Source organism: Lissotriton helveticus, chromosome 6 (genome assembly GCF_964261635.1).
Source record: "Lissotriton helveticus chromosome 6, aLisHel1.1, whole genome shotgun sequence".
Lineage (NCBI taxonomy): Eukaryota > Metazoa > Chordata > Amphibia > Caudata > Salamandridae > Lissotriton > Lissotriton helveticus.
Window position 1 is genome coordinate 153711751 of NC_136067.1, and position 26567 is coordinate 153738317.

The 26567-nt window shown below is 47.5% G+C and overlaps 1 protein-coding gene across 1 annotated transcript in view; it reads left to right on the forward strand.

Moving 5' to 3' along the window:
- DNAH14 (dynein axonemal heavy chain 14) overlaps positions 1-26567 on the forward strand; it is a 1144348-nt gene that overhangs the window by 238672 nt on the left and 879109 nt on the right. Inside the window, exons 18-19 of the mRNA XM_078647362.1 lie at positions 6197-6544; positions 20478-20819. Coding sequence (XP_078503488.1) covers positions 6197-6544; positions 20478-20819 — 690 coding nt within the window. The remainder of the gene's footprint in view (positions 1-6196; positions 6545-20477; positions 20820-26567) is intronic.

Here is a 26567-nt window from a genome sequence, read left to right on the forward strand (position 1 = left end):
CATGCTGAGCATAGTGTGCTGCGGACTGGTATTTTGCTGCTTCTGTCATTGCATCCAGATAATACAGCAAGTAACATTATACCTACAACAAGCCAGGACTATTGGCTTTGTCAATGATTGTTAGCTGCATAAGATAAATATGCAACAACTATGGCTTATTAGAACATTGGAATGTTGGGAGCTCCATTGCAGACAATGGAGTGGTCCCTGCTTCTACAGGCCGGTAAAGGCCCGCAGAGCAACATTCCAATGTTCTACAAAGGCTTCTCGAAGTTCGAGGGGATTTATATCCCCTCGAGCTTCGAGAACCCTTTGTTTAATTTGTTAGAACATTCTGCCCTCTAGTGGCAGAATGTTCTAATAGCCTTATAGCCCTTCGTAGCAGGGCTATACGGCTATTAAAGTCCCGCTGTTTCGTTAAAGTCCCTCGCCTTCGGCTCGGGCCTTTAACGATTCAGCGGGCCTTTAATAGCCGGTATAGCCCGCTACGGCGGGCTATAAGGCTATATTAGAACATTGGAATGTTGGTAGCTCCATTGAAACAATGGAGTGCTCTGGACCTATAATGGCTGGTATAAGCCCGGAGCACCAACATTCCAATGTTTCTTTGTTCACAGCTCTGGCTGTGAGCAAAGGCTTCAGGGAGCCTGAGGGGATTTCAATCCCCTCGTGCTCCCTGAAGGCTTTGTTTTATTTGTTAGAACATTGTGCCCTCTAGTGGCAGAATGTTCTAATAGCCTTATAGCCCTTGGTAGCAGGGCTCTACAGGCAATTAAAGTCCCGCTGCTTTGTTAAAGTTCCTCTTCTTCGGCTCGGTCCTCTAACGCTGAAGTGGGCCTTTAATAGCCGGTATAGCCCGCTACGGTGGGCTATAAGGCTATAATAGTATATAACACTGAAAATGCTTCAGTTCTGAAATGATGAGACTGCGAAAGAACTATAATGAGTCTCTATGAAGTTACATCAAAGGCAGTGAAAGGTGGTACTGTTGCAGAGTTTTAAAAAAATGCACCCTGAGGGTAAGGGCAAAAATGGAGAGCCAGATAGGGACCCGTCTCAGCACCTGCTTTTTAGAACTGACGGTGCTGAGTACAAGCAGGACCCGGCCCACTTAAAGCGGTGGCTATTTGGGAAAATGTTTAACACATCTCTCATCACTCACAGTTAGGCATTAGGTGATGTCTTCCCTTTAGGTTTAGCAGATGTGTTCTTAACCCGTTAACCGCAGCGTAAAATCACATGCGGTGCGGGCGTTTCCATGCGCGGGCAGGGGCGCGTCGGCCAACGGACGTGCGCAGCACTACGGAGGTAGTGCTCGCAACTGCCGTTGGCCGACGCTCGCAGCGAACGGGTTAAGTGTTTGCGCGGCATGGTGAGGGGTTAACACTACCTTCACACACTCTGTTCTGCTCTAAGTACTGCAAAATCCATCAGCGAAGTGTCACTCACTACCCCTCGGAGGTCAAGGGAAGCCTGGAATTCTTACACCCGTTGATGCTGCTATCCGTATTCTAGCTTTATCAAATGGCAGATAATTAACAGGTCTTTAAGCTCGAGGCCCAAGATGCACCCTCAACCCACCCTCTGTGAGGCTGTGGGAGCCATCTTAGCATAGTCTGCCATCAGTGTAGTTACAAAACTATCAACATCATATACATCAATAACAACCTACTGCTTGGTCCACCTCCAACCCCTAATTGCCCCCTCCCCCCCAATTTCCCGAACTAGAATGCCTATCACTATAGATATTCTCTCTATCCTGAGCTAACTTGACCTCCTAAAACTGAAACCCTTTAGCTTTCTGCCTTCTGCAAGTTTATACTTTCTTCCACCCTCTCCTTCAAACTGCTTCATCCACCCCAACAGCAATAAAACCGATTCAAACCCTGAAAACATCTTGACAACCCACCAACACGGCACCTGCCCTTCAGCGACATAAACACTGATTCCTGTGCACCTGATCCATATATGCTACCTCTACACACTGCCCCTTTCAACCCTTACTAAGAGGGGATGGGTGGGCAGGCTGAAATAACCTGGCCTTGCCTAAGCTACTAGCCACTGTGTCATCTTATCACAAAAGTTTGGCTGGTATCCCAATTTCCCCGACCTTATATCTGCTACCCCGCCCCTGCCTATTGACATAGCCCAAAATTCCACCCAACAGTTCTCTGACTGTACCACCACGCCCAAAAAGCGTAGGGGGCTCACTTCTTAAACTCGACTACCCCCGAACCCTTATTTTTAATACGATTTACTATATCTTCTGTTCAGATTCAGATATACCTCATTAGATTCCCCTCTTAGTACAGAACCCTGCAGCGTATTGCTCATCCGGACAATTTCAACTGAGCCAAATCTCCGTTTGCACCCAAAACCGAAGATTCAATTTGTGCCAGGTACAACCTGCACACAAATCAGGGGTGCAAACTGTTTGCCGTTCCGATTTCCCCTACCCTGGACATTGCTAAATCATGTTCAAATTGGGTGTAGCTCCCCATTCTAAGGAATGCAGTTTGGAATCATGTGCAGATTGTGCACCCACTAATTTCTGAACCTTGTGGCAGTACCAATTAGTGAATCTGCAGAGTGATACTGAACTGATAGCATGCAAATCCACTTTTTTTTTTACAAAGTTTTATATAGCGCAAACTTGACCCGAATCGGTTATCAGAGCGCTTTACATAGTACCAGTTGCATTACGTGAGGACACATTCATTTTTGTTAGGCACGGGGAGATTAAGTGATTTTCCCAGAATCACAGGATGTTCAGGGCCATTGCGGTCGCCTGCCCTAGCCGTTAGGCCAACTTCTCCACTCCGTTGATTCCACTTGCCATTGCACATCTTCATTAAAGTTCAATGATATTTGTATGCTGTTTATTTTGCAAATAGAATTCTTTTGGATTTTTTGTCAGATAAATATAGACTACAATATATGGACAATCAAAGTCTTGACCTTACATAACTACCTCCATGTTACCAATTCAGCAAGCAGATGAGATACACCGAATGCTTTTTGTGGTTTTGCATTTAAGGGCTAAATATTTAGAAACAGTGGAGGCTGTCAAGGCTTTTTCAAGACCTCTGTGGTAAAAGGTGATAAACTGTATGATCAGCATAGGCTTTGTGGGGTGATGCTTTGGCCTGCTCCACATCCAGATTAATCTTGGATGAAACCAGCACTATTGTGAGTTGGTACTAACATTGCTGGTCTTTCAAAGACCATGAGCATTACTACTGAAGTGTGGATCCATCAGAAGCCTCGTTTGTGGATTTGAGACAATGGCTGAAGTAATTCAGGACTCAGAATGTGTCACTTGTTTTGCTGAATATTACCCCAGAAGCCTTGACTCAGGAATAGCCTTAATTCTGGTTATCGTATGCTTACATGAAGATACACATTTTGCACACTATTAGCATGAGAGGAACATTTGTTCTTTTGGGTGGTTGACTGAGGTTCAAAAGGCTCACGACTTCCTGCATAGTATGCTTCAGAGGAGATTCCTATTTACCAAAGGCAGAGGAATTGAAAAAGTTAAGAGGTGCAAACAATGTTCTCTTTTTGTAACAAGGTCTTCCATTCCTCTATTTTGTTTTATAGCAGACTTTCATGTATTTCAGTAACTTCCCTGAAAATATTTTTCTGCATTCACACTTTATGAGCAACAGATATTAGAAGTAGAATGTTCCAGAGTGTAACCTGGCTCAAGAGCATGCACCTGGAAGGATTCGAACCCCAACTTTCACCCAATGCTAAGTCATTTAGATTCACCCTGGACATTGATCGCTACCCCAGAGAGCACACTACCAAGAGGGCCTGGTTCCAGCACTCTCTACTAAAGAAAGTGACACCATTCCTCACAGAAAACAACTTCAGAATTGTTTTCAAGCCTTCCTACACTTGCTTCTGGATGATGGCAATGCCCTGCTATATATCCTTCCAGGCTCTGCATTGGCTTCCCTTAAGGTCATCCTGTGTGCTGTATCAGCCTTATCAAGACCTGAAGACGTATTACCATATTGCCCTCACTCTAATGGAACTGTACAAGCTCACCTGGCTGGCACAGCCCATCTTCAAAACCAGCTGCATCATCTACATACCCATCACAAATGACACCCCTGTCTCTCTGGCTGACAAGCTTGAGGTATCTGGCGACCAAACTAAGAACATTATTAGACTGGAAATGAAGAATAGCAAAAAAAGGAAAGCAACAGGCTGCTTTTATCAGTGCTCCTTGAATCTGAAAGAAGATCTCCCCCAATACTGCCTCAGTTTAGGAAAGAGCTGAAGATGCACACCTTTACATGACATTACCTAATGATGCAGTAGCAGTCCACTTTTGCTGTTAAAACCCAGCTATCCCTCCAATCTCACATTTATTTATTTTCTTTTATTTATTTTACCATATTTATAGAGCTCACAGCTACTCAGATGAGTGTCCCAGCGCTAGCGGACAGAGCGGATAGGAGGAGGCACAAGTGCGGAGTAGAGTCCGAATTACTGCTGGAATAACCATGCCTTCAGTAGTTTCCTGAAGTGCAGAAAATCAGGCGCTTGCCTGACTGTTAAAGGAAGTTCATTCCAGAGGTGAGCGACCTGGACTTGGAAGGAGCGCCCTCCCAAGTAGCTCACTCTTTTCCTAAGATAGGTGGCCCCAAAACCATGCAGGGCCTTGAAGGCGATGGATAGGGCTTTAAACTTAATTCTGTGTCGAATGGGAAGCCAGTGCAGCTTCTTTAGGTGGGGCGAGATATGGACTCTGGGGCCCAGCATAAGGATGGCTCTTTCGGCCGTGTTCTGCACGACCTGGAGTTTCCCGAGGAGGAATTCTGGGAGACCCAGATAGAGGGCATTAGCGTAGTCCAGCCTGGAGGTGATAAGGGCCTGGACCACGGTCCTTCTATGGGAGAGGGACAACAGGGGAAGAAATCTCCGGAGCATTTTCAGGGTTCCGTAACAGGTGCCCACCACAGATCGAACTTGGGTCTTCATGTTCAATGAGTTGTCCAGTTTGACCCCTAAGTTTTGGCTACTCCCACCGAGGACTGTGGGGGGGACATATCAGGTGGCCACCACTGTCTCCAGACATCCTGGTCCGAGACTCCGAAAAGAATAACTTCGGATTTAGCAGAGTTGCACTGAAGCTGGTTGTGACTAAACCAGGAAAAGACCTGTCTTAAATAGTTCCTTATTTTGTCGCTATCCAGAGCCTCTCCCTTCTTACAGGTAAACAGAAGCTGTGTGTCGTCAGCGTAGGATATTATCATGGCTCCAGCCGCTTCAGCCAGCAGGGCGAGAGGGGCCATGTAGAGATTAAATAATAATGGGCTCAGGATAGAGCCCTGAGGAACACCCACCTCCGTGGGAGGCATGAGGGAGGAGAAAGGTGGATTTAGACTTCCTGCCTTCGGTCTTGTAGGAATGAAGAGAACCACTTCAACACCGTGCCCCCCACCCCGCAGTCTTTCAGTCTCTGTAGGAGTCTCACATGGGGCACGGTGTTGAAAGCTGCAGATAGATCAAGTAGAATCAGAGCCGCTCTCCCGCCTGAGTCAAGGGTCATTTTGATGGATTCAGATATTTCGAGGAGAACTGATTCTGTGCTAAAGCCAGCAAGGAATCCTGATTGGCTTGCATGGAGACAGTTGTTCGACTCCATAAATTCGGTGGTAACAGAGTTCACATGGTTTTCAATGACCTTAGCAATGGAAGGCAGGAGTGAGATCCACAAAGGCCCCTGCCTTTGTGGTTGACACTTTACAAGGCTCCGCTGCCAGACATCCTGGTCCGAGACATCCTGGTTCGAGACATCCTGGTTCCGACTAGGTTTGTGCGGCATAAACACAACATACATACATGCCTTCATCACGAAGTGTGTGTCCCCATAGTTAAGTCTACACTAGTAGGAGCAACATTTTATTTGTCCCAAAACTGTGTGTGTCTACCTCGCTGAACCCTGAAATATATTCTAAATAGTGTTGCAACAATCTTCTCAAACACTGGGTGAATCTGTGAGAGGTTTTACTCCCAATGCATGTTTTTGGGGCACCAAGCTGAACAGGTTAAATAGTCCACCAACCAGCAGTGCTAGTTTGTTAAGAGCATAGGGGGTGTCGCCATGATATGTGGGTGTCAGGTTGCAAAAAAACTTCAAATATTGAGTTTTTAAATTTTCACAAATTTAAATCTGCAGGTGAAGAAATTGCACTCCATTGTAAACATGTCCTTGTCACAAGTGGAGTTGTACAGCCGAAGCTTTCAGAGGCACTGCTCCATGGTCGATGATGCCAAGCGTATGAGTGTGAGGGTATCCTTAGAACATCTGGAATTGTCTCCATATGACTTCAGGACTATACTATCGAAGTACGGCGAGTACATGAGTGAGGTGAAGCAGATGAACGTCGAACACCGAATCCACATCACCAAGGTGATAAGCCTTGAGTTCCAGAAGGCCTGCCTGCCCCATCTTGAAGGGGTAATGAAAATAATACACACATCTCTGCCTGCCATAGCTCAAGCAAAGAACACACAGCTGTTGGAAGTAAGTGTGTTGGTAATATCTGCAACTTTTCAGTGCCATTCAGTAAAATAGAATGTGTAGAACATGTATTTACATGCAGATGATTTAATCAGACATGCAAACTATAGGTAGCATTCTTAATGATACTCCACAGAAATGTGTGCTCCTAATGACTTACAGCGTGCTTACCCAAGTCTGGGAAATGTATTACACAATGTTGACACAATTGTGGAGTCTGTGTGTGTGCCCAGAAGGACACGTGTGATAAGGTCAGGGGTATGCTCAAGTGTACATCCGATAAAACCCCACACGAGGCAAAGCCATGAGGGCGACAGTCCTTCTCATCTCTGAGAGAACCACTTTGGTGTTAGACCCTAAACAATATAACACATTAGGATTGTGTCCTCCTTCCCTGCACTGACATCAGTCTCAAACAGGTGCCCTGGCCAGAGAAGCTATGTGAGCCTTGATGACCATGATGTAAGGGGGCATGCAATACAGGACAGTACTTTTTTTAAATGAGAAGGAGCTGTGCTGACAGGCGAGGTGAGCAGCCATCCCTGGTTTGAAGGCTGAGAGACAGACAAACAGACTGTCCACAAGTGTGCAATAGACCGGATATTGCAGACGATTACCTAGGCAACCAGTACTGGTGTACAAATAGCCCACATCAACTGGTGTGTGCTGCAGAGGTGTTAGAGGGTGAAGGAGAAGCAGAGCATGTCCTACAGACAACCAAGCAAAAGGTCCCACCTTTGCAACTTCAAAGCTTAAGTGATGTAGTAGTTAGAGGTGGCCGTGATGTCACAGCTTGCCATAAACACCGAGGGCCTGATTAACAGAAGTAAACTTACACTTTTGTGCGAGTTTAGGATTGTTTGCTATTCACAAAGGTATTTTATTAATAATATCTTTATGACTGCAAAGTCTCCACACATTAAAAGATAGGACTGTCCAAGCGTCCTTTGTGCGGAGAGTCCGCAGTCGTTAAGATGCTACTTGTAAAATGCTTTTGTGAATTTGCAAACCATCATAAACTTCCACAAACATGTACATTTACCTTTGTGAATCAGGCCCTGAGTGGATGTTGCAGCCCACTTACACAGCCAGGATTACACAACACAGTCAGATCAAAACCATAATATAATGACCCTCAAAATGAAACATTTATTCATACGTGTTAACAACAACCGATCATGCGGTCTTGTTACATAAGACAAATATGGCTGTGTCCCTAAACATGTCAACATAACGTGATTATCCATTACCGAATGTTTTTCTTTCACCAAAGATCATCGCTTTTCCTCGAGGTAAGACAAATAATCAATTTTTAAGGCTTTTCTGGAGATGGTGTTTATACAGTCTGGGTTTTTAAAGTATTCCGTGTGCCCAATCTCTTCTGTTAACTCCTTAATATGTCGTATCCATGGGATGCGATAAGCATTATCCAACTTTAGGCAGTCCATAATCACATCCTGGTTAAAAACTGCTTCGGGAGTATTCCATATCTTATACCAAAGCAACAAGGGGCAGGTCTTTATAATATCAACAATATGCCTCATGCCTAGCTCAGAGTGACAGATATATGTTGCCGTTGAACCAGGTACTGCTAATAAGTAGCCCAAGAAATTATTTCCACAGTTTTGTATACATTGTGCGTTAGTGAACCCCCATATACCTGCGCCATATGTTGTAACACATTTAGATTTATAGATTTCAAGCAGCTCTGGGACCGGTCGGCACCCCAATTGTCTAGACAGACTGACAAGCGCCCCAGTGGCTCTTAAAAACACATTTTTCCTAGCTGATATTGCGGCTGACCAGCTACCCTTGTGTTCGAAATTTATACCCAAGTAGGCAAATTTGTCCACACACTCGATTCTTTTGCCATTAATAAAAATGTCACATTTCTTAACATTTCTTTTCCCACACTTCATACTAAATGTTTTACTTATATTCACTTGCAACCCCCTCACCTGCATATAATTAATGAAATGAGTTACTGTTTTCTGGAGGCCAATTTGTGTCCTTGACATTAAAACCGCGTCATCCGCATATAATAAAATTGGGACCGGGTTATTATTTATTTTTCGGTAGTCATGGGGGAGCTCTGCCAGCTGTTCTCCCAGGCTGTTAATATACAATGAGAAAAGGAATGGGGCAAGGACACATCCCTGCCTCACTCCGTTTTCAATACCAAATCTGGCTGAGCACTCCCCATTTGGTCCATACCTCACCCTTGCTCCTGCCTCACGATAAAGTTCTTTAATAAATAACAATATACCGTTCTCAGCACCCAACTCAGATAAAATTTCCCATAGTTTGTTATGTATGACACAATCGAACGCGGAAGATAAGTCAACAAAAGTTAAAAACAAATTTCCACTCTTTGCCCTAGTATATTTATCAATTATTAGGCAAAGATTCAAGCCTTGCTCGATTGTAGCCAATCCACTTCTAAAACCATATTCTAACCGTGATAAAACACCCATTTCCTCTGCCCAGGTTTGTAGCTTATTTAAAATTACCCTGCCTACCACCTTCAATAAAGAACCTAGCAACGAAATGGGGCGATAGCATTTAGGGTCGTCACGATTTCCCTTCTTAGAAATGGGTATTAAAATAGCATCTGACCAGGATTTTATAAAACCAACTTGACAACTTGTTTAAAACATTCATTATTATTGGCGCCCAGAAATCAATATATGGTGCACTTTTTTGTACAGCACAAACTATCTCATCCAAGGAGAAACAGATATCAAGAGGATATACGGATGAGCTCACATGATTCTCATAGCTGCCTCCTGCCTCAGAATTTTCTACTCGGGGTAGTTCCCTCTCCAGCTCATTATCTCCATGTCTCATACCAGCATTGTATAAACCGCTGAAGTAGCATATCCAGCTGTCTTCAGTGATGGCTATGTCCATCTTATCACAGACCATTTCCGAGAGATATGGGGAGTTTACTATTTTCCAAAACTTAGTATTATCTTTCTCTTTACAGGCCTCATGTAGATCTTGCCAGATTTCCTCTTTTAAATTAGATTTTCTTTTCTTTTGGGCCTGTTTATAGAGCATTCTTGCCTCCCTTATCTCATCTCTATTTCTGGATTTCTTTTTCAGAGCTGTTTTTAATATCTTGTGTGCTTTACTACAATCATAATCGAACTACCCCCGCTTTTTATCCGGTCTCATCTTTTGTTTAACCGTAAGGATTTCCTTGATCTTAGCTGTAGTTTTCACAAAAGCTTCAATCACGTCCACATCCTTATTCTCCTCCTCTAGGCACACACTGAAATCCTCTTGTGTCTCTTTTACAAGCTGTCCCAAAAAGGCTGTGGGGTCCACCTTCTGCCATTTTAATGTATAACCATTTGTACTTGATAGATTAATTTCATGTTTATATGAAACGCCCACCTCCTCCATTCTATTATAGGTACCATTCTCAAAAACAAGGGAGACACTGTTAGGATAGTGATTGCTCACCGCATTACAAATTGTCGCATAAGTAAGGATCCTTTTAAAGTTCTTATTTTTTTACAATAAGACAAAAATCAATCATTGTATTACATCCTCTACCTATGCATGTGGGCTTAAAAACTACTGGGGGTATACATAATTCATTAGCATAATACAAATTAAATTCAAACATGATTTCATTTAACAAGTCCCCCACAGTAGAGTGTGTAAAGTGAGGTAACACATCGTCGATTTCCTCCCCTAGGCCACATATGCCACTCTGATGGTACCCGCACAGATAGCAATTAAAATCCCCCCCCCACCCCCCCCCCCATATAAAGCACAGTTCACTTTTAGGCCTCTCTTGAATTTTTCTCAGGTCCCTTTGCAGTTGGTTCAGAACACTCAGTATCATGTCTTTCGGTATATTATTGTAAAAATTAATAATTACCAGACAGCCCACTCCCTTCAGCAATATGTCCACAATCTGGTAGATGTCGCTATTTTTTACAAACATCAATTTCTCAATACTCAGAAGATTCGAAATGTAGGTACATAGCCCACCTTTAGGTCTACCAGCTTTACTGGGGAGTGCTGGAGTATGATAGGTCTTAAAAACCCCCATGTGGAACTCGCTGATTTGCCAGGTCTCTTGTAGGCAAATTATCAAATGCTCATTCACGACTTTCAGCCATGCTGGGTCCTGAATTTTAGCAGCCAGGCTCGCGGTGTTCTAAAACAATAGTTTAGTGTTCTTTCCCTAACAATGATTGTAACATCTCAGATGGCTCCAGGTTTACATCATTTAAATCAGTTGAAGGGATACTGTCAGCAAAATATACCTTTATATGATTCACAGTTTCTAGGTCTACATCTCCTTGTCGATTAATATTAAGTTTGATAAGTGCCTGAGTATCAATTGTTATATTACTCTCAAGGGGGTTGTTCACTCTAGCTTGTGGTAAGGACACATCTAATGCCCTGTTCTCTGCCCACGTTACCGCAGGCAGGCCATTAGTTAGCATGTAGTCCTTACTACCCCCTGTAGGGTCATTCAGCGTTAGTCAATCGACATTCCCTAATGATGATAGAGGTTCGAATCTATTTTGAACATCCACATTAAAAGGATTCCCCCTGGGTCTATAATTCCACCCAGGGTGGGTGCACTGTCTTTGAAACTTTAAAGGAATGTAGAAAAAACCCAGAGGAGGTACACACATTTCTTTCTCAGTAATATGTGTTTTTCCTATCCTAGTCAATATTTCATGGATGAGTCTCGGGTCTCTAAACGTTAGGACGATACAGTCCCCCTCCGCCGTTTTCCCTTTATTACCTACCCAACTTACACAGCGTGCCATTTTAAAATTTGAGAAAAGAGCTTCATGCAAGCCAGTCTTATTCCCTAGCCATGAGAGGGATTTATTTCGTAACGTTTCCCAAGATTTATCGGCTGCTTCAGGCAATAGAGGAACATTTGCTATCACGATTACATAGGGCGATGCAGCTGGTGGCAGATCAAGGTGACTTCCTTTTTAGGTCTCGGCAACGAGAACTATTGTCGCCGAGTAAGCTCGCAAGGGAGTACAGAGCGGTACACGAGCCGACCAGGGTCTGTGGACGCGCACACACAAAGGCAGGCAGGCACACACCAGACCACACAGACAGACACACGCACGCACGCACGCACGCACACACACACCCTCCCTCTCTGCCCACTCCCTCTCTGCCGCCCCCCCCCCCTCTACCCCCACTCACCGGGCTCTTTCCCTCTGCAGCGGGTCAGTCACGGCAGCAGGCAGGCTCGGTGTCTTCTCCGGCGATCTTCAGCTGATGTGCACGCTCACGCTGCGTCTCCTGCGCGCCCACCACGCTGTTTCGCGCCCGTTGATCCTCAGCTTGTGATTACTACTCCTTCTAACCCGGATTCTAAATTACTATTTCTTGGTTCTCTAACTCCACTCTGTTGATTCGTAACAAACTGATATTCAGCACATTTCACAGTCTCGCTTTTGCTTCTCATAAATACAATAAGATTATTTTAAGCAATGTCTACCCTTCTTTAGGTTCTGTGCCTATTATGCTTCGGACTATAGAGTTTTAGAAAGTGTGGTGGAAGATTCCATGATATCAGTGGTGTGCACAGTGCAGAGTGAGTGTGCAGAGTGCAGAGTAGTGAGTGCAGAGTAGTGAGTGCAGAGTAGTGAGTGCAGAGTAGTGAGTGCAGAGTAGTGAGTGCAGAGTAGTGAGTGCGCAGAGTAGTGAGTGCGCAGAGTAGTGAGTGCGCAGAGTAGTGAGTGCGCAGAGTAGTGAGTGCGCAGAGTAGTGAGTGCAGAGTAGTGAGTAGTGAGTGCAGAGTAGTGAGTAGTGAGTAGTGAGTGCAGAGTAGTGAGTGCAGAGTAGTGAGTAGTGAGTAGTGAGTGCAGAGTAGTGAGTGCAGAGTAGTGAGTAGTGAGTGCAGAGTAGAGAGTAGTGAGTGCAGAGTAGTGAGTGCAGAGTAGTGAGTAGTGAGTGCAGAGTAGTGAGTAGTGAGTGCAGAGTAGTGAGTAGTGAGTAGTGAGTGCAGAGTAGTGAGTGCAGAGTAGTGAGTAGTGAGTGCAGAGTAGTGAGTGCAGAGTAGTGAGTGCAGAGTAGTGAGTGCAGAGTAGTGAGTGCAGAGTAGTGAGTGCAGAGTTGTGAGTAGTGAGTGCAGAGTAGTGAGTAGTGAGTGCAGAGTAGTGAGTGCAGAATGTAGAGTAGTGAGTGCAGAGTAGTGAGTAGTGAGTGCAGAGTAGTGAGTAGTGAGTGCAGAGTAGTGAGTAGTGAGTGCAGAGTAGTGAGTAGTGAGGGCAGAGTAGTGAGTGCAGGTATGTGCAGTGCAGGTGAGTGCAGTGCAGTGCAGGTGAGTGCAGTGCAGTGCAGGTGAGTGCATGTGAGTGCAGTGGAGTGCAGTGCAGTGCAGGTGAGTGCAGTGGAGTGCAGGTGAGTGCAGTGGAGTGCAGGTGAGTGCAGTGCAGGTGAGTGCAGTGCAGGTGAGTGCAGTGCAGTGGAGTGCAGGTGAGTGCAGGTGAGTGCAGTGCAGTGCATGCAAGTGCAGTGCAGGTGAGTGCAGTGCAGTGCAGTGCAGGTGAGTGCAGTGCAGTGCAGGTGAGTGCATGTGAGTGCAGTGGAGTGCAGTGGAGTGCAGGTGAGTGCAGTGGAGTGCAGGTGAGTGCAGTGGAGGTGAGTGCAGTGCAGGTGAGTGCAGTGCAGTGGAGTGCAGGTGAGTGCAGGTGAGTGCAGTGCATGCGAGTGCAGTGCAGGTGAGTGCAGTGCAGTGCAGGTGAGTGCAGTGCAGTGCAGTGCAGGTGAGTGCAGTGCAGTGCAGGTGAGTGCAGTGGAGTGCAGGTGAGTGCAGTGGAGTGCAGGTGAGTGAGTGCAGTGCAGGTGAGTGCAGTGCAGTGCAGGTGAGTGCAGTGCAGGTGAGTGCAGTGCAGGTGAGTGCAGTGCAGGTGAGTGCAGTGCAGGTGAGTGCAGTGCATGCGAGTGCAGTGCAGTGCATGCGAGTGCAGTGGAGTGCAGTGCAGGTGAGTGGAGTGGAGTGCAGGTGAGTGGAGTGCAGGTGAGTGGAGTGCAGGTGAGTGGAGTGCAGGTGAGTGGAGTGCAGGTGAGTGGAGTGCAGTGCAGGTGAGTGCAGTGCAGGTGAGTGCAGTGCAGGTGAGTGCAGTGCAGGTCAGTGCAGTGCAGTGCAGTGCAGGTGAGTGCAGTGCAGGTGAGTGCAGTACAGTGCAGGTGAGTGAAGTGCAGGTGAGTGCAGAGCCGGTGAGTGCAGTGCAGTGCAGGTGAGTGCAGTACAGTGCAGGTGAGTGCAGTACAGTGCAGGTGAGTGCAGTACAGTGCAGGTGAGTGCAGTGCAGGTGAGTGCAGTGCAGGTGAGTGCAGTGCAGGTGAGTGCAGTGCAGGTGAGTGCAGTGCAGGTGAGTGCAGTGCAGGTGAGTGCAGTGCAGTGCAGGTGAGTGCAGTGCAGGTGAGTGCAGTGCAGTGCAGGTGAGTGCAGTGCAGGTGAGTGCAATGCAGTGCAGGTGAGTGCAGTGCAGGTGAGTGCAGTGCAGTGCAGGTGAGTGCAGTGCAGTGCAGGTGAGTGCAGTACAGTGCAGGTGAGTGCAGTGCAGGTGAGTGCAGTGCCGGTGTGTGCAGTGCAGGTGTGTGCAGGTGAGTGCAGTGCAGGTGAGAGGAGTGCAGTGCAGGTGAGTGGAGTGCAGTGCAGGTGAGTGGAGCGCAGTGCAGGTGAGTGCAGTGCAGTGCAGGTGAGTGCAGTGCAGGTGAGTGCAGTGCAGTGCAGGTGAGTGCAGTGCAGTGCAGGTGAGTGCAGTGCAGGTGAGTGCAGGTGAGTGCAGTGCAGTGCAGTGCAGGTGAGTACAGTGCAGTGCAGGTGAGTGCAGTGCAGGTGAGTGCAGTGCAGGTGAGTGCAGTGCAGGTGAGTGCAGTGCAGTGCAGGTGAGTGCAGTGCAGGTGAGTGCAGTGCAGTGCAGGTGAGTGCAGTGCAGTGCAGGTGAGTGCAGTGCAGGTGAATGCAGGTGAGTGCAGGTGAGTGCAGGTGAGTGCAGTGGAGTGCAGGTGAGTGCAGTAGAGTGCAGGTGAGTGCAGTGGAGTGCAGTGCAGGTGAGTGCAGTGCAGGTGAGTGCAGTGCAGGTGAGTGCAGTGCAGTGCAGGTGAGTGCAGTGCAGGTGAGTGCAGTGCAGGTGAGTGCAGTGCAAGTGAGTGCAGTGCAGTGCAGGTGAGTGCAGTGCAGGTGAGTGCAGTGCAGGTGAGTGCAGTGCAGGAGAGTGCAGTGCAGTGCAGGTGAGTGCAGTGCAGGTGAGTGCAGTGCAGGTGAGTGCAGTGCAAGTGAGTGCAGTGCAGTGCAGGTGAGTGCAGTGCAGGTGAGTGCAGTGCAGGTGAGTGCAGTGCAGGTGAGTGCAGTGCAGTGCAGGTGAGTGCAGTGCAGGTGAGTGCAGTGCAGGTGAGTGCAGGTGAGTGCAGTGCAGTGCAGGTGAGTGCAGTGGAGTGCAGTGCAGGTGAGTGCAGTGCAGGTGAGTGCAGTGCAGGTGAGTGCAGTGCAGGTGAGTGCAGTGCAGGTGAGTGCAGTGCAGGTGAGTGCAGTGCAGGTGAGTGCAGTGCAGGTGAGTGCAGTGCAGGTGAGTGCAGTGCAAGTGAGTGCAGTGCAGGTGAGTGCAGTGCAGTGCAGGTGAGTGCAGTGCAGGTGAGTGCAGTGCAGGTGAGTGCAGTGCAGGTGAGTGCAATGCAGTGCAGGTGAGTGCAGTGCAGGTGAGTGCAGTGCAGGTGAGTGCAGTGCAGTGCAGGTGAGTGCAGTACAGTGCAGGTGAGTGCAGTGCAGGTGAGTGCAGTGCCGGTGTGTGCAGTGCAGGTGTGTGCAGGTGAGTGCAGTGCAGGTGAGTGGAGTGCAGTGCAGGTGAGTGGAGTGCAGTGCAGGTGAGTGGAGCGCAGTGCAGGTGAGTGCAGTGCAGTGCAGGTGAGTGCAGTGCAGGTGAGTGCAGTGCAGTGCAGGTGAGTGCAGTGCAGTGCAGGTGAGTGCAGTGCAGGTGAGTGCAGTGCAGTGCAGTGCAGTGCAGGTGAGTACAGTGCAGTGCAGGTGAGTGCAGTGCAGGTGAGTGCAGTGCAGGTGAGTGCAGTGCAGGTGAGTGCAGGTGAGTGCAGTGCAGGTGAGTGCAGTGCAGTGCAGGTGAGTGCAGTGCAGTGCAGGTGAGTGCAGTGCAGGTGAGTGCAGGTGAGTGCAGGTGAGTGCAGTGGAGTGCAGTGGAGTGCAGGTGAGTGCAGTGGAGTGCAGTGCAGGTGAGTGCAGTGCAGGTGAGTGCAGTGCAGGTGAGTGCAGTGCAGGTGAGTGCAGTGCAGTGCAGGTGAGTGCAGTGCAGGTGAGTGCAGGGCAGGTGAGTGCAGTGCAGTGCAGGTGAGTGCAGTGCAGGTGAGTGCAATGCAGGTGAGTGCAGTGCAGGTGAGTGCAGTGCAGGTGAGTGCAGTGCAGTGCAGGTGAGTGCAGTGCAGGTGAGTGCAGTGCAGGTGAGTGCAGGTGAGTGCAGTGCAGTGCAGGTGAGTGCAGTGCAGGTGTGTGCAGTGCAGGTGTGTGCAGGTGAGTGCAGTGCAGGTGAGTGCAGTGCAGGTGAGTGCAGTACAGGTGAGTGCAGGTGAGTGCAGTGCAGGTGAGTGCAGGTGAGTGCAGTGCAGGTGAGTGCAGTGCAGGTGAGTGCAGTGCAGGTGAGTGCAGTGCATGCGATTGCAGTGCATTGCAGGTGAGTGCAGTGCATTGCAGGTGAGTGCAGTGCAGTGCAGGTGAGTGCAGTGCAGTGGAGTGCAGTGCAGTGCAGTGCAGGTGAGTGCAGTGCAGGTGAGTGCAGTGCAGGTGAGTGCAGTGCAAGTGAGTGCAGTGCAGGTGAGTGCAGTGCAGGTGAGTGCAGTGCATGCGAGTGCAGTGCAGTGCAGGTGAGTGCAGTGCAGGTGAGTGCAGTGCAGTGCAGTGGAGTGCAGGTGAGTGCAGTGCAGGTGAGTGCAGTGCAGGTGAGTGCAGTGCAGGTGAGTGCAGTTCAGGTGAGTGCAGTGCAGTGCAGGTGAGTGCAGTGCAGGTGAGTGCAGTGCAGTGCAGGTGAGTGCAGTGCAGGTGAGTGCAGTGCAGGTGAGTGCAGTGCAGGTGAGTGCAGGTGAGTGCAGTGCAGGTGAGTGCAGTGCAGGTGAGTGCAGTGCAGTGCAGGTGAGTGCAGTGCAGGTGAGTGCAGTGCAGTGCAGGTGAGTGCAGTGCAGTGCAGTGCAGGATAGTGCAGTGCAGTGCAGGTGAGTGCAGTGCAGGTGAATGCAGTGCAGTGCAGGTGAGTGCAGTGCAGGTGAGTGCAGTGCAGTGCAGGTGAGTGCAGTGCAGGTGAGTGCAGTGCAGGTGAGTGCAGTGCAGGCGAGTGCAGTGCAGGCGAGTGCAGTGCGTGCAGTGCAGGTGAGTGCAGGTGAGTGCAGTGCAGGTGAGTGCAGTGCAGTGCAGGTGAGTGCAGTGCAGTGCAGGTGAGTGCAGGTGAGTGCAGGTGAGTGCAGTGCAGTGCAGTGCAGGTGAGTGCAGTGCAGGTGAGTACAGGTGAGTGCAGTGCAGTGCAGGTGAGTGCAGTGCAGTGCAGTGCAGGTGAGTGCAGTGCAGGTGAGTGCAGTGCAGTGCAGGTGAGTGCAGTGCAGGTGAGTGCCGTGCAGTGCAAGTGAGTGCAGTGCAGTGCAGGTGAGTGCAGGTGAGTGCAGTGCAGTGCAGGTGAGTGCAGTGCAGTGCAGGTGAGTGCAGTGCAGTGCAGGTGAGTGCAGTGCAGGTGAGTGCAGTGCAGTGCAGGTGAGTGCAGTTGAGTGCAGTGCAGGTGAGTGCAGGTGAGTGCAGTGCAGTGCTGGTGAGTGCAGTTGAGTGCAGTGCAGGTGAGTGCAGTTGAGTGCAGAGTGGTGTGTATTGACAATGTAAATGACAATGCCATTTATTTATGATTTAAAGAAAAAAAATGCCAATAGCTCTACCTTTAATGATGCCGAGACCATTGCATTGTAAATGCTTGTTTATTATAATTCTTGGATGTAACCTTCTCTAATCTTTGTTTCTTCTCGAGCCCCATGGTCATTTGCAATTCCAGGCCCTGACTCTGAGTTACTAGACAGGCCGTATTATTATTATTAATTGCATTATCAGGTTTACCTGAGGCATCATACTTTACAGGGCCATTCACACAAGCAATAACAGGATTTAATGGTTGAGATAACATACCAGGTGCGGATGGGTAACTTGTATTGACATCGTGCCTCTGTGAGTCCTTATTTTTTAGTTGGGTCTCAATCACCTCAATTTTTTCAAAGCGTTTTCCCAGGGTCCCTGTTTGAAAAGTATACAATTTATCCAGTGTTTTTGTTATATTAACCAACTCCTTTCTATAATCACCCTTAGGGAGTCCAGTCTTATCGTACCCATCCCCCACCGGTTTCTTTATTTTATCTGTCTTGCTATTGATTTTCCTTTTTTTACCTGATTTTTTTTTTGTTATTAGCCATATTTATATTTGGGTCTTCAGTCCCCTGTTGATTCCCCTTATTCAATGTTTTTTTTTCTGATCTTTTACATGGGGGCTCAATCTCTTGCTCAGAGTCGGATACCTCAATCTGATCAGAGACATCCAGAACACACCCATTTATAAGACCTGTCTTAATTTCCCCTGGGTTTGGCAGCTGGTCTTGACTACATTGAGCATCTTCCCCTAGACTTGAATCAGCCGGTAGGGACAATCTACCCTGTGATAATGTCTCCTCAACCGATATTATTTGTTCCTCAATCGCACCCATAGCCCCTTTTAAATAAGTCATTAACGACTGTTGTCCACTCCGGCCTCCTGTTTCTATGTTAGTACTAGAGGTAGAGACATTCTTCCTTTTTCCCATGATTATGTATTTATGGAATGTAGCCTACCCTACAGGAAATGTAGCCAAAATAGGGCAGCACACTACGGGTGGGAGAATTATGCGAAATTATCCTGGGATGGAAATAATGTAACAATAGGGGGTACAGGGCTAAAATGCCAGTTGACAAGCAGCAAAATACCAGAATGTATAGGAAATGCTTAAATTATTACAGCACACTACGCACGCAATGTGCAAAGTACGCAGGCAAAGGGGTACAGGGCTAAAGTGCCAACTAAGCAAGCAGCAGGGTACCGGAATGTTCAAGAAAAGAGCTTTGCTTATAACTGCACACTACGCAAGCAATGTGCACATTACGCAAGAAAAGGGGTACAGGGCTAAAGTGCCAAATTAGCGAGCAGCAGGGTACCAGAATGTGCAAAGTGTGCAAAAGAGCTCTTAGCTGCACACTACACAGGCAATGTGCAAATTACGCAGGAAAAGGGGTACAGGGCTAAAGTACCAATTAGCAAGCAGCAAAATACAAAAATGTGCAAAAAACGCTCTGATTGTAACAATACAGTACACATTTAGGGGTCGATTAGGATCGTGGATTTTCTGCATCCTCCGTCCGGCGGAGGCCACCGCCGGCCCGGTGGATGCGGAAAATCCGCTGCGGACCCACCAAAGACCCATCGCCAAATTAGGGTGGCTGGTGGGTTTTGGTTTTAGTCTGCCGCTTTTCCGCCACGGTCGGCTTACAACCGCGGCGGAAAAGCTCTAATATGGTGGCGGTGTCTCTCAGACACCGCCAGACATATTAGGATGGCTTCCCAGACATGCTTTTCCGCGGCGGGTTCTCCGCCGTGCAAAAGCATACGGATCTTCACTTCGGGGGCCCATTGCGGGCCCCCTGGGTGAAGGGAGGTGGGGGGTGCACACCCTACATTTACATGCAGAAAGCGGCAGGCACCGCGCGGTGCCTGCCGCTTTGTGCATGTAAATGCAATGCATGCGTTTTTAACATTGCGGCGGGTGCAGCTTGAAGCCGCACCCGCCGCAATGTTAAAAATAGAGGATGTGACTGCCAGGGTGGTGGTCACATCCTAATTGCACAGGAGGGAACGCCGCAGCACATGCGGACGTTCCCTCATACTCAGGGCTCGTGGACCGACGCGCGTCCGTCCGCGATCGTAATGTGCCCCTTAGTGTGCAAAATACGCTAGGATGAGTAAGTATAGTATAGTGCCACTAAATGGGCAGTAAGTTGGGTCCTCTATCAAACCTATATGAAATACTACATATAAATAAGTTAAAGAACTGGTCAGAAATACTAACTAAATGTATGTTAAAAATCACGGTTACATGTTAATCAGAGTGGAGTGCACATTAGGGACAATAGTTTATATTACATATGAGAAAAAAAAATATATATATATAATAATATATACCACGTTTCTAGGGGGCAGAGTTTTGATGTGTGGGATACAAGTCACTCACAGTCTTTGGGCATTCCAACACGATACCTCTCCCTTATCAAGGTCCCAAATTATCAGAGGGGGGGCCCAGCCCTGCCTCCTCCTGGCGATGACGGCCAAGGACGGGCCTGCGCTTGGCCCGGGCACGCCCGCACGCGTCCCGCGCCGCGGGAGACCCTCTACCAACGTATGGCTTCAGTAGCACCGCCCCCTCCTCTCCTCTCGCGGGACCGCGCTGCCTTCTGGGTGTTGTGGTAGGCAGCGCGCGGTCCGCGACTTCAGAGGAGAGGCTATGAGGCAGCAGGCAGGCAGCAGCAAAGATTGTGTGGCAAGGATCCCCACCGGGCAAGGACCTCCTCTGTGGCGGCGAGAATGGCGGTAAATGCGGCAAATGGCAGGCGATATCAAACAAGCGTCCCAATTATCACAACATAGGAATGACACTTTAATAATCTCAAATCTTTTAATGCTGTTGCTTAGGGGATGAGAACAATATTAATTAGGTAACACTCACTGAATTTGCAGAACCCATTTGGAGATTGTCTAATGCACTTGTAAGAAATTTCCCTATTGAAAAAAAATGCATTGGGTGTGTCTTTTCCTCATTTTTCCATGATGCAAATTTAAATATGTTTGAATTACTAATTCAGTTTAAATTGTGATTTCAGGCAATTTACATCTCTTTAAGAAAGCTGGAGAAAGAGTTGACCACAGTTGAAGAGTTTGTAGAGCACCTGACGTTCCTTGGTCACATTTCCTCTGAGCTGCCATCACTGGAGAAGGAGTATAACACTGTCATACAGCTTTATTCTGTAGCAAAAGACTACAACATTTTTATTCCGGAAGAAGGGTTGGCCATATATCAAACTCTTATTCCAAGTTTTCAACGTCTCAGATCAAGTATTCTAATCTGTGAAGCAAGGAAAGATGAAGACATTATCAAGTTCAGTGGTGATTTGGATACATACATTTCAAACCTACGTTTTGAGCTGATGGAATTTAAAAACAAAGTAAGTTTTTAAATGTTTGAGGATTGAAACTAGTTTACAATACCATTAGCTATATTTTTTTATGTGATACTATACCTCTATTTTGCTTCTGTACATGTTGGTTAATTGTTGTGCTTTTATCCTTTCCACTAGGAATATATAAATTCCTGATTTAGAAATTAATGTGTCATTGGATTTCCAGTTCTCACATTGAGAACCCTTAAAATATATATTTTTTAAAAGCCTGAATTGGAGTCTGGTCCTCCAATTTGTGCAGGAAAATCTAAGTACAACATAAAATCCACCAACTGAATACTCTCTACAATAGGGATTAATGAGGAGTTTATTAAGCTAGTGGATTCTGCAGCTACTCTACGTAAGAATTTGTGTCAGTACCAATTTGTTGCAAACCTAGTAATGATTTAATTTGTTTCCTTTTTTTAAACTTATTGTATACAGGCATTTCTACCTGGGTTGCCGGCTTGTTGAGTATATCTTCAGTATGCTGATGTTTTTGTAAAATCTCTGTTTTGGGCATAATGTAACTCCTTGCAACCTTACGGCTGAGACCGTAGGCTAGCCTTCATGAACCATGGCTGAGCTTGTAACAATTGTATATTTGTGAATTGTTCTCACTCAAGATATTTGAGAAGTCCCACAGTAAGGTTAACTGGTTTCCCATCATTAGGGTTGCCACCTTTCCAACAGAAAAATACCGACCATGTGTTGCTTTAAGGTTCTGAAAAGGCCTGGATGTGATACTAAATAGGACTTTAAATAAAATCGTATCAAACTATTTGTAACTTGACTTTTCTGCCTTTGTTTACTTTAATTATTAGACAGGGCTTGTTAGCACATCTCTAGAACTCATTTAAAACTGTTTTCTAGTTATATTTGTTGTTTGAAGTACGCACAGATAAGGAGTGAGAATATTTCAGATACCAGCAGGTGGAGTAATGGGTAATAAATTCCTGAGTCAGATGTGGCACCACAAAATTACTTACGCTCCTTGAGACACGTCTCCAAGTGAGATAACACACAGCATGTAGTGTCCCAGATCAATATGAAGTTGACTAGCTCAGAGGCAGGAAGGAGGCTAACCTTTTCAGGCAGCCTGGGAAAGGAGCTAGCTATGAACACACTTGTACGACAATCATTCACAAGGTACCACCACGTGAGCAAACAACTTTACCACACACTCAGGGGGGATGGGAGACTCTTTTATAATTGTATGCAGATGGTACAACATGCCAGATAAGTTATAGGCCATAGATTTATTTAAGAACAGGGGCGGATTCTCCATTAGGGCTCTAGGGCTGCGCCTCCCCTGAAATTCCTTCACATTCCTGTATAAATATTGAATAGATCCAGTTATTTAGAGATACAATCATATCTCTAAATAAATTGATGTATTTAAGTCTGGGCTGTCTGTCCCAGGCCGCCTACCCACCTGGTCTGAAGAAGGAGACGGAAGCCAGGCAGTAAATCAACTTTCCGAACTGTGACGCATGATGCAGGGCTTACTCTTCTAAAGCCCTTAATTGCCATTGTAGTCTATGGCAGTATCCATTATATGCCAGTGGTGCTTTCAGCGTCATGGTTTCGGGCGCTGGAGTCTCTGTCCCAGTATGAAAGCAGCCATCCATCATTCACAGGCATAGAACCCTACCTTTCCCATTTGTCACACCTAGGAGTGGCTGCAAGAACGTGTGTTTTGGTGCCTTGTTCTCGTTAATGGTCAGTGTTAGAATGCTAATCTTTTGTTATGTATTTTGTGCTGAGACCCCTCGCCATACTAACCTTCCCTACTGTGACACCCCAGGCCCTGACTGCACATTGTTCGTTCGTTAGAAGTGGAGCTGCTGCATTTGTTCCCCCTTGAAATTGATCAAAAAAGCAAGCAGGCCAAGATTCTTTTTCCCTTGTGAAGTTGATCCAAATTTCAAGCGCAATGGGAAAAATGTGTACCTATTTTTAGACCGTTATCTGCTGTATGACATTAATACTGCCCCTATCTTCATGCCCTTAACACATTAATGCCAAACGCATGGATTGGTTTAATAACAATGACCGTTAAAAATGTTAAGGCAATGCATGTCAGGGATTTAGTTCCTCTCTTATTTCAGGTTTTACTTAATCTTGCCTTCTTCAACAATTAGCTATTCAATAATATTGTGTGTCTGTATTTTTTTTCCTTGCATACTTTGAGCCATGCCAGGTGTTTTTGAGGGGCTTTGATTGAGAGCTCTGATGCTGATGCTGAAAACAAAGCAAAGTGCCTGTCAGTGGGCTGGCCTCTTTGCAGAGCACACAGAACAATGGCCATGTATTCCTGCTGTAATTGCACTGCTGTGGATATGTGTGTGAAGGGGGTGCACAGATGGCAAAATATTTACAGGGCAAAAGGAAATCAATTGCTTAAATGTGAGTGAGTGCAGTGTATATTTGGAAGGGGTGAAGTGAGGGAGATAGATGCGAGGAAGTGCATTTGGGAAAGAGAACAAAGAGGGTGCTGAAGAGGAAAGAGATGAAGTTGAAGATGTGCAGCTGGACGAGACATGCAGAGACAAGCATTTGCAATGCAATAGGTCTCGCATTAGGAAAGTTTGAGCTATTGGTCTTGTGAATGACAAATTTTTTATTTATGTGTTGGTTTTGAAAATAGCGAAATTAATAGCTTTGCCATTTACAATGCCAATACTTTTATCGTTTGCAAATGTGACACCTATAGCATTTGTAATGCAACATGTTTTGTATTTACGTGACTTAGATGTATTGATATTACAAATAACAATGGCTTTTAATTTTTCTAAATAATTAATACTTATATAAAAGTTATTGTAATTTATAATGGCAATATCTTAAACTTTTGTAAATAACTTTTGTGAAGATTATGTTCAGTGTATTTTATTGTGATGAAAATCCAAGAACAGAAGTGAAATATTAACATCTTTTTATGACATTTTTAATAAAGCTTGAAACATTCAGAGAAAATATTTGAACCAGTTGTTGTTGAATGGTTGCACAGATTGATACTGTGTTGGCGCTGAGTGATGTTGTGGTGGCGACGAGTGATGCTGTGGCGTTCAGTGATGCTGTGGTAGCGCATAGTGATGTTGTGGTGCCCCTGAGTGAGGCTGTGGTACCCCTGAGTGATGCTGTGGTGATGCAATAGATAGAGTGAGTGTGATAGATAGCTAGAGGGAGGGCGAAAGATAGCTAGAGGGAGGGCGATAGATGTAATGTAATGTAATGTAAAAATCACTTATATAGCGCAAAAACTGTCACCCTACGGGTATCCTGGCGCTTTTAGAAATGGTGATGGTCAGCACGTTACCAGCCCGTAATAGGCAGTGAAAGAACTAGTTTTCCATCCTAGGAAACAACCAGGTTTTCAGATTCTTTCTGAAACAGGTCCATGAACTGGCCTGTCTGATGGTCTAGGGCAGCTAGAGGGAGGGCGAAAGATAGATAGAGTGAGGGCGAAAGATAGATAGATAGAGTGAGGGCGAAAGATAGATAGAGTGAGGGCGAAAGATAGATAGATAGAGTGAGGGCGAAAGATAGATAGCGTGAGGGCGATAGATAGATAGCGTGAGGGCGATAAATAGATAGCGTGAGGGCGATAGATAGATAGCGTGAGGGCGATAGATAGATAGCGTGAGGGCGATAGATAGATAGCGTGAGGGAGATAGATAGAGTGAGGGCGATAGATAGATGTGTGTGGTTGTGTGTGTGTGCGGTTGTGTGTGTGTGTGGTTGTGTGCGGTTGTGTGCGGTTGTGTGTGGTTGTGTGTGTGTGGGGTTGTGTGTGTGTGGGGTTGTGTGTTTGGGGGGTTGTGTGTGTGGTTGGGTATGTGGTTGGGTGTGTGGTTGGGTGTGTGGTTGGGTGTGTGGTTGGGTGTGTGGTTGGGTGTGTGGTTGGGTGTGGGGTTGGGTGTGGTTGGGTGTGGTTGGGTGTGGTTGTCTGTGTGTATGGTTGTGGTTGGGTGTGGTTGGGTGTGGTTGTCTGTGTGTATGGTTGTATGTGTGGCTGTGCGTGTGGTTGAGCGTGTGGTTGAGCGTGTGGTTGAGCGTGTGGTTGTGCGTGTGGTTGTGCGTGTGGTTGTGCGTGTAGTTGTGCGTGTAGTTGTGTAGGGTGATGTTTGTGTGTGGGGTGATGTTTGTGTGTGGGGTGATGTTTGTGTGTGGGGTGATGTTTGTGTGTGGGGTGATGTTTGTGTGGTTGTGTGTGTGTGGTTGTGTGTGTGTGGTTGTATGTGTGTGTGTGCGTGGTTGTATGTATGTGTGTGTGCGGTTACAGAAGGATGTATGTGGAAGAGAGCAGCAGATTAGCACAGGAGAAGAGAACATGGAGTTAAAGAAGGAGGCGGCGTGGAAGAGAGCAGCAGATCAGCAAAAGAGAACAGAGAGTTAAAGAAGGAGGCGGTGGAAGAGAACAGCAGATCAGCACAGGAGAAGGGAAGAGAACAGGGAGTTAGAGAAGGAGGTGGGTGGAAGAGAGGGAGGGCGATAGATAGAGGGAGGGCGATAGAAGGAGGGTGATAGATAGAAGGAGGGCAATAGATAGAAGGAGGGCAATAGATAGAAGGAGGGAGGGCGATAGAAGGAGGGAGGGCGATAGATGGAGGGCGATAGATAGAAGGAGGGAGGGCGATAGATAGAGGGAGGGCGATAGATAGAGGGAGGGAGGGCGATAGATAGAGGGAGGTAGGGAGGGCGATAGAGGGAGGGAGGGCGATAGATAGAGGGAGGGAGGGCGATAGATAGAGGGAGGGAGGGCGATAGATAGAGGGAGGGAGGGCGATAGATAGAGGGAGGGAGGGTGATAGATAGATAGAAGGAGGGCTATTGATATAGAGGGAGGGCGATAGATAGAGTGAGGGAGGGCGATAGATAGAGGTAGGGCGATAGAGTGAGTGAGGGCGGTAGAGTGAGTGAGGGCGGTAGAGTGAGTGAGGGCGGTATAGTGAGTGAGGGCGGTAGAGTGAGTGAGGGCAGTAGAGTGGTAGAGTGAGGGCGGTAGAGTGATTGCGGTAGAGTGAGGGCGGTAGAGTGGTAGAGTGAGGACAGTAGTGGGAGGGCGGTAGAGGGAGGGCGGTAGAGGGAGGGCGGTAGAGGGAGGGCGGTAGAGGGAGGGCGGTAGAGGGAGGGCAGTAGAGGGAAGGCGGTAGAGGGAAGGCGGTAGAGGGAAGGCGGTAGAGGGAAGGCAGTAGAGGGAAGGCGGTAGAGGGAGGGCGGTAGAGGGAAGGCGGTAGAGGGAGGGCGGTAGAGGGAGGGCAGTAGAGGGAAGGTGGTAGAGGGAGGGCAGTAGAGGGAGGCCAGTAGAGTGAGGGCATTAGAGTGATGATGGTGTGTGAGAGGGTGAGGGTGTGTGAGAGGGTGAGGGTGTGTGAAGGTGTGTAGGGGTGAGGGCATGTAAGGGTGAGGGGTGTGAGTGGGTGAGGGTGAGGGGATGTGAGTGGGTGAGGGGGTGTGAGGGAGAGAGAGGGTGAGGGCGAAGGCGTGTGAGGGAGGGCGTGTGAGGGAGAGGGAGGGTGGGTGTGTGAGGGTGGGAGGGTGAGAGGGTGTGTGAGGGTGAGAGGGCGTGTGAGGGTGAGAGGGTGCGAGGATGCGAGGGTGAGGGGGTGTGTAAGGGTGAGGGGGTGGGTGAGGGTGAGGGGGTGGGTGAGGGGGTGTGAGGGTCAGGGAGGGTCAGGGGAGGTGATTGGGTTGGTGAGAGGATGAGGGGGGTGTGAGGATGAGGGGGGTGTGAGGATGAGGGGGTGT